We start from the raw sequence: 8,276 nt of genomic DNA on the forward strand, positions 1-8,276 counted from the left end.
TTGACAGGCCAAGGGGGCCCATTGAATAACCGTGTGTCTCATCCGATGCTTCTCATTTTAGCGTAATTGCAGGAGCTCATTCCGTGCGTCATCACACTTGGACAGAACACCTTCAGACAGCCTCAGAACTCTATTGATGTCAACAGAAACAAAGCCTTCACCAAGAGATATCTCGTTGCTTTTTCGGTAATCTGGTCAAGGGGAACTCGAGCATTCACAAACCCCTATTCCCGGACCCTCTGCCTAGACATGTCACTCATGATAACACCTGGTAATACGAACCCGCAGTGGAAACATTGGAAATAATTGACGCTTTTCACAAGGCTTTTACAGGCTCTCGACAGCCCGAACATGTGTCGATCCTCTTGACATTCCCGCTCTTTGCACCATTTTCCCCAGGTTCCCTCTTTCTTGGCCCCCACCCAGCAGTCAGCATTGGATTGTGAACATGGCATGGACCGGATGCAGTCCGCCATTTCCCACGAGCCGCTTACCCTTTACGAGTTTGGTCTGAGACGGGTGGCGGCGCCTGAGCCAGTGGTTGCTGATGTCCTCGAGTCTCCGACAATCTCACCTTGTTCGTGTCTCTTCTCGCTTGTTGTTGCCGATGATGGTGAAAGATTGTCACTTCACCGTTGAGTTGGACGTTGCCTGCCTGCCAGGACTTCACGTCTGTGAGCTGTCATCACTGCCGGACCACCTGAAGGCTACATTCCATAGGCCTCCCTTTCCGTGGCCCTACAGGAGGCAGGCATGAGGTGCCCATCAATTGGCCGTTCCCCTTCCCCGTGCTTTTTCGACAAATGATCGTCGTTGCTTCCTGCGCTCCACCAGGAACGGCCCCACAAGGATCCGATTTAGTTGCACATGGCTTTATATTACCTGGGTATTGGTCCGCCCACTGAACAACAACGGGGTAGCGACGGGGGAATTGGCGGGTACTTGTGCGTCGTCACCGTTCAGTCGTTACCTTCAAATCCCAACAACATCCTCTCAAGAGGTCCAGTCTTAGTCCTCGATTCCTCTCTCGTCAGCTTCACCCTCGTTTCTCTGTCTGTCATATACCAATCCTAACCCGACGATTGTTATCCAGCTTCCCGACCACCCTAATATGGAACCCCGGTAACATATAAACCGCCACCGAAGGCCGTAACACAAGAAACACATCGATACCTACCTTACTCGGTATACCTACATCATCGGCAAACAACCAAATCAAGCACCCAAGATGCCTCCGCGTCGTTCTCACAAAAAGTCAAGGGCAGGTTGCCGCCGTTGCAAGTCGAGAAAGATCAAGGTGTGTATCACAGGACAAAACGATCAGACCAAGACATACTTACCTAACCCTTTCTCCCTACCACCAGTGCGATGAGGTGCATCCTCGATGCGGCAACTGCGTCAAGCACGGCGTCCCTTGCGACTTCGAACATCCCGAAATCATTCCCGAGCTTCAAGCTGCCCAAGCTGCTTCAGCATCCAGTCCTTCCACCGCCGGAACCCCTTACACTCCCGCATATTCTCCCGGTGCTGAGTCCGTATCGAACGCTTCGACTTCGCGCCTCCAACGAGCACCGCCCCTATGCCGCTCACCACCCTCACAAGCTCTCTCGACAACCACTCCGGCCGCCCACCGAATGCTTGAGCTGAGGTTGATGCATCAGTACACCGCCATGACATGCAAGACATTCACCTTCACCGCCCCTGTGACGGAGGAAATATGGAAGATTACCGTGCCAGGCATGGCCTTTTCGGGCTCTCAACACCTCACAGATGCCATCCTGGCCGTTGCCGCCCTTCACTTGCGAAGTCAATCACCAAACGACAAAGAACTAGTCCGCGCTTCGCACGCATACATGGCAGCCTCCCTAGCCGAATATAGCGCAACACTTACCAAGGGCATCGACAGCACCAACGCTGAATCCCTCTTCTTAACCGCCTCCCTCATCGCCTTCCAATCAACAGCCACCCGCGTCTTCATGAAAGACGAACTGACCCTTGCTCAAGCAACCGGGAACAACCCCGACAACTTCGACAAGCAAGGCCGATACACAGCAGCCGGGTGCTACTCTATCCCCTTCTCGTGGTTCCACTCCTTCCAGGGCGTCAAAGCCGTGACTGCCGCCTCCTGGCAATGGCTACGAAACAGTCCCGTAGTGACAGAAGTGATCAACTCCCAAGCTGTTTTGCAGCTCGACTTTGGCCCCAACCGCCAAACTTTTTTCGGTCATCTTCTCGATGGGCTAGATGAGGAATTGGAAGAAATGTCCAACCCGTCTGAGCCAGCACCATTACACCCCGGTTCGCCCGGGCAACCCTTCCAGCAGCGCCGGGTACCAGCCAGTCCAGAACTGGTGACAAGCTCCCGCCAAGCCTACCAACATGCTGTCGCCGTGCTCAACTGGGCGCATAAAATCCCTCACAAGGGCGCGCCGCTAGCATTCCCAGCAACTGTCTCGAAGCGCTACATCGAAATGCTCGAAGAGCGACGTCCTCGCGCTTTGGCCACCCTCGCATGTTTCTTCGCTCTCCTGAAATCCCTCGACTCGATATGGTGGCTGCACGGCATGGCCCGTCGGGAGGTTTTGGGCGTGGTATCTCTCTTCAACAGCGACTTCTTCGGTCCCGAGGCCTACAGCAAGTGGTGGCCGCACCTGGAATGGGCGATGCGGATTGCGCTGTATGAGACGACGGACGGAAACCCGACGATACCACCCGAGGTATGGGGAGCAGATTGGTATGCGGAGGAACAGGCGCTGGAGAACCAGGGAGGTCATAATTATTATCGACATATCGAGCTGCTGAGCCAGATGACGAACCCGACGAGGAGTATTCCTGTTGTTCCTGAGTGAGCAGCTATCTAAAAGAGAGGGTTACCACACATGGTGAGGGTATGAAGACCCAGGCGTGGAAACAAAAACCCGAGAAAGAGAGAACCATTCACTGAGGGACCACCGCTGGTAGGTGGTCCCTTTATATGGGCTCCCAGAAATACGAATACGATCAGAGTGGGACACTGGTTGATATCTACTGGTGTCACGCATCGGGAGGCGGGCGCCGGACGCAGACTTTAAAAGCCGCGCCCTATCAAGTATGGCGTACCGACAGCCGAGGGAGCGAGGGAAACCATACGTGGCTCCCCTCCTGATCGAGAAATAAGCCGATGTTAGCCATTTCAACAACGCTGACAAAGGCCTTCATTTCCCCTATGGGAAAAAAAAGTCAAGCTCGCGACCTTGAAACATCATACCTGCGACAGACTAGGCGCGAAAGATTGAAAACAACTACATCACATCACAACATCATTATCATTTTTACCATAGCAGAGGCGTTGACGGGGAATTCTTTACCACATACTACTATATACAGGGGACGACACATAGCAGGAGTCCTAAAAAGGGGGTGATGAGGGGCGGGGGGTGGGGGACTGGATCGGATGAAGGCTGGAAGTTGGATTGATACCCTTTTGTGAAGAGAGCGAACGAATTGGAGAACTTTTTGTCATTATGAATTTTTATGAACAACTTGGAAGGAGGGGGAAGGAAGGATACTGCATCGGATCTGGAATCTAGTAATCAAGTCAGATGTGAAACTGTACCCTACTCTGCTCTATATGTGATTTGGACATCTATCTACTGTATTCAGGACAGGGATGAGATTTCATATATCTTATCAGTCGTCGTGACATACGTGACATGACATACATGACTTGCCCGTGCCCTGCCCCGAAAGACTTCTTCTTTCTGTTGATCTGGTCTATCTATCTATCTATCTATCTGTCTGTCTGTCCATACTGTCCATGGAATCTCTATAACATAAGGTATCATCAAGTTTCAAGTTTCAAGGTTCACTGTGTTATCTCGATCCTATCTTGAGTGAGAATCGAAGATGGAGGAAAGAGGAAGTAAGTAGGAAGGTAGGTAGGTAGGTAGGTAGGTAGATAGATAGATACGTATGCCATGGCAACCATTCAGAGAGAGAGAGAGAGAGAGAGAGATGCACGAACGAACTCTTGTACACCCACCTAGTTGAAGTAATGGACTTGGAAAACTAAACACCATAACACCACGACAAGACACAAACTTGGAACTTGAGACATGGGACATTGTTGGCCTGCGCAAAGTGAGAAAATTGACAGATGCAATGAATGCCATTAAACAGACTAGACTATATAATCACACAAGCTATAAAACAACGCCATGGCCCATCCATCATTCTTCCCTTCTTCCTTTCCATCTCCCCCCCGTGCCTGGTTTTGAAAGTCCTTTAAGCCAAATTATACATGATGTGATCTTGTGATTGTTAACAGAAAAGCAAAAACAAAAAAACGCCATAGCTATGCAATGCTAGTTTTCATATGATGATTTCAAAAGTGATATGATGGGGTATGTGTGTGAAGCGCAAAACGAGCATAGAAGTGCACAAGTGATCAAAAACAAGGGTGAATGCAACGCCACGCAGGGACAAAACTCCATCTTCCTCTTCCTCCCCTTACCCACACAGCCAGCCAGCCACTTGGTCAGTCAGTCACTGCTTCATTTCATCATCCCGCCCTCAATCCTTGACAACAGGCCTAAGGAAGCCTCCACCTAGGCCGCCCATCCTTGCCCACCGCACCTCCATTCATCCCCAGTGAACTCCCACTCCTACTCGCCAATCCCAGCGAACTTCCACTCCGCCTCCCAGCAGCAGTATCTCTCCCGTTGCTCAACCCCATAGCATGTCTCGCCCCGGCAACCGCCTGCGGACTCTCCCTCCCCGTAGTGGTGCCAGGACCAGGGGTAGTAGCCCTCATTCCCAAGCGAGAAGTCGGCTGCGGAAGCATACTTTGCCTATTACCGCTGCGCGAAGTAGCCATGGAACTAGCTGGTCGTACTTGCAGACTTGGCTCAGACATGCGAGGTGGTTGGAGGGACTGGCGCTTGGGGTTGTTGCGCATGTTGGAGGTACCTGACCCGGTAGGAGGTTCGCGGTCGCGACCACCGCCGGAGGAATGCAAAGAAGTGTTGGAGGATGAAGGAGGGTAGTATGAGTGAGAAGTCTTGGACTGGCGCGGGGTGGCGGCCGGCCTGGTGGCGCTGGGGCCGACGGACTTGGAGAGGGTTTGCTGAGAGTAAGGACCGGGAGAAGAGATGCGGTCACGGAAGGACATTTTGCTCGCCGTGGCATTCGCTCGTTTGATGGTGGGACTTTGAAGGCCTGAGCTGTCGCCGACGGTGGGAGAGGCGGTGATGCCGCGGTTCAGAGGAGAGCGGGTTTGCGGTAGCTTGGAAGTGGAGGACTGTCCTAGGGAAGAAGTAGATCGGAGAGTGGGAGGAGTATTGGACTTGGCGTAAGGAGAAGGCGTGGTTAGGGTCAAAGGTTTGAAGTTGTGACCTGTGTCGACATCGGATGGGTTAAAGGTAGCGTTCCAACGAGGACGGTTGTCGAGCTTGGAGGATGGGCGAGGGGGTTGTTGGGCGGCAGGGCGAGAGGTGGAAGGAGTAGTTGTGCCTGGTCTTTCGCGATAGTCCGTCTTTACCGGGGTACTGGAAAAGATGGTGGACATCCTGGGATTGGACGGTGCGGGTTTGCGGGTGACGGTCGAGGCCGAAGCTGGGACGGTTGACTGCCGGCGAGAGGCAGGAGGTTTTGGAAGCGAGCTGCCAGGAGTACCCGCCTGTCGAGACTTGGACCTCGCACTAGGAGGAGCGTTTCGCCCAGTCATGATGACAGACGAAGGTGGTGAGCTCTGAGGAGTCTCATGGCCACTACCCAATGGAGACCTGTCGTTGGACAAGATGCTCGAGACAGAATCCCGAAGTTGCTGTCCCTTGGAGTAGAGCTCCTCCACGACCACATCTACGTCAACCATCTCTTCCTTCAGATCCTTCCACTTGGCCTGCATCTCGGTATGCAAGCGCAGAATCTCTCCATTGACCGTCAACCGATCCTTCACGCCCTTCTCGATAATCGACAGAACCCTCTCGATAGCAGGCCCGTAATGAGTCTTCTTAGCCTCGTAACTTTCCAGCTTCTTGCTCATCATAGGCTGGTTCGTCAAGTGCATTCCCGTGTCGAACGCCTCCTTCACCCTCTCCAAGCTCCTTTGTACGGACTCGTACATTTTTTGCGCCTGTCGGCCAGCGCCCCTGAATACCAACACCCATCGATCCTCGCCCAGCTCCTTCCTCAGAGCCTCGGCATCCCTCTCCAGCTTCCTGTACGTAGCCTCGAGACTGTGCCTCCGCATTTCCAGCTCGTCAGAAGCAGTAGGGAAGATGTCCTCTGCCCTCGACTGGAAGCCAGCCAGTCTCATGGGCAGAAAATCCAAAGACGCCCTAAGCGGCTGCATCCGAGCAAACAGCGCCAGCAGGCTCGAATCGTCCATGGAGATGCCCGTTGACGGTGTCGGTAGCGGCGACGTCGGGCTATTCGGAAATCCAGGAAAGCTAAACCTCCCGTTGCCATGCGCATTAGCTGCCTGCAGCCTGCTCGCCATGGACGTCGGCGCCTCTTCGACAATGGTCTCCAAATCACCAATATCCACTCCATCCCCCGCCAACATAGCCGTCTTATGCCTCCTCTCCTCCATCTCGAACACCAACTTGCTCAAGTCGTCCACCTCCATCTGGATATCGCCCAGAACGATGTTCCATAGCTCCTCCCACTCCATGGCCAGCTCTACCTGCGACTTGACGGATCTCAGTGTCTCTCTGATCCGCGCCCACTCGCCGAGGATGCTCTCCATCTGCGCCACCGCCCGGCGCAAATCCTCCGTCGAAACTATGTTGATGTCTTCGCGCTCCTGCAGCTCCTCGATGGCTCCGACGTAGATGTTGATCAGCTCTTCGAATCTGACGATGGCCTTCTCAACTTCGTCTACTCCTTCGCGTCCGCCAGCGGCCGCCCACTCCACGTCATCGTCTGCCTCGAGCCCCTCAATCACCTCGGACGCCTTGAAGATCCATCCTCGGATCTGCTCTGCAGCGCCGATAAGCGCCCTTGTGGCTACTTGCGCGGTGGGGATAGCGGCAATCTTATTGGAGAGAAGCTCGGCATCGGGAAGAGTAATGGATGTTAGTTGAGCCAGCTGGTTAGCGAAGGAGGCGCGAGATAAGGTATAAACGGATTGAGGGCGTGAAAGGCCGAGAGGGTTGAACGAGATGTTGTCCGGGTTGAAGTAGTCGCCATTGTTGGAGGAGCTGTTGGAGGTGCCGCGATGGTGTGATTGCGAGGAGTTATCCTTTGATGGAGGCGGGAGCGGCACATCATCAGAGGACCCTGATGAGCTTCGGCGTGAATCGCGGGCTATGTGCTCGTATCGGGTGTCTCGTTGTGCCTTGACGCCGTTGCCGTTGACATGATCAGGTAATCGGTATTTGTTAGTGTCCATTTCTGTGTTGCTGTGTGGTGAATCGGAAGCGTTGTTGTTGTCGTCGCTGTCGTGATGTTCTTGTTGTTGCTGAACTAGTACGTCACCACCGATGGTGGCGTGTTGTTCATGGGCGGCCTCCTGGGCTTCTTCGGATTTGTGATGGTGATGGAACAACTTGGATGCCTTGATGCTCGACGATGATGGAATGCGAACCAGAGGACCTTTCCAAGGACGACCGCGTCGCTCGATAACGAGGGCTTGAGAAAGGGACAAGTGGTGCTCGTCGAGCTTCTTCAGAGTCTCCTCGGGAAGTTTGCCAATCTCGAGATCCCGGTGCTGGGGCGGGGATGCAGGTTTGCGGGAACCGCCGAAGCCGAGAGCCTTCAATCTCGCAGCAAGACCCGGTGAAGGTTTTCGAGTGGCGCGAAGACCGGGAGGGGTTGGATCGGGAGTGAGGAGGACGTCTGTCGAGAAGTGGGATTGTCCTGGTGTTGAGGAGGAGGTGGTGGGCGCTTCGAAGTCGGGTTGGAGGCGATGGTCCCGTTCAGAGTTGTGAATGTGATTGGTATTCTTGTTAGTGGAAGCGCTGGAGCTAGTATCAGGCCTACTGTCGCTATCGTTGTTGGCAAAGGTAAACTGTAGCAGCTCGGTAGGGATCTCTGAAAAGGTCAGCTCGACGGCGCTATCCTGACGGTGTTGTTGTGATTGTTGGTCTTGTTCCCGTTGGTCTTTGCAATAGTCATCAATCGTAACAAAGTCGTCTTGGGCATCAATATCAAGATCTAGATCAGCATCAGAGTCGCCGTCCGAGTTCACTAGTCGAATGGTAAAACCACAGTCACCACTTTCAGTGGTACTGGCTGTTGGAGGAGGGCCACCAGCAACTGGAGACCTAGGCGACACACTGGTGGTCATTTGTTGA

General features: G+C 53.6%; 2 protein-coding genes across 2 annotated transcripts; one reads left to right on the forward strand and one right to left on the reverse strand.

The window, feature by feature from the left end:
- Window positions 1-833: 833 nt before the first annotated feature.
- SMAC4_04892 (uncharacterized protein) lies at window positions 834-3,430 on the forward strand. Its single transcript, XM_003347536.2, has 3 exons — window positions 834-1,029; window positions 1,094-1,297; window positions 1,365-3,430. Exons 2-3 carry the CDS (start codon window positions 1,229-1,231, stop codon window positions 2,847-2,849), a joined length of 1,554 nt encoding a protein of 517 aa, XP_003347584.1. The 5' UTR covers window positions 834-1,029; window positions 1,094-1,228; the 3' UTR covers window positions 2,850-3,430.
- A 1,140-nt stretch (window positions 3,431-4,570) lies between these two features.
- SMAC4_04893 (uncharacterized protein) lies at window positions 4,571-8,276 on the reverse strand (the record flags this gene model as incomplete). Its single annotated transcript, XM_003347537.2, has 1 exon — window positions 4,571-8,276. Exon 1 carries the CDS (start codon window positions 8,267-8,269, stop codon window positions 4,571-4,573), a length of 3,699 nt encoding a protein of 1,232 aa, XP_003347585.1. The 5' UTR covers window positions 8,270-8,276.

Source organism: Sordaria macrospora, chromosome 1, assembly GCF_033870435.1.
Source record: "Sordaria macrospora chromosome 1, complete sequence".
In the NCBI taxonomy this organism is placed as follows: domain Eukaryota; kingdom Fungi; phylum Ascomycota; class Sordariomycetes; order Sordariales; family Sordariaceae; genus Sordaria; species Sordaria macrospora.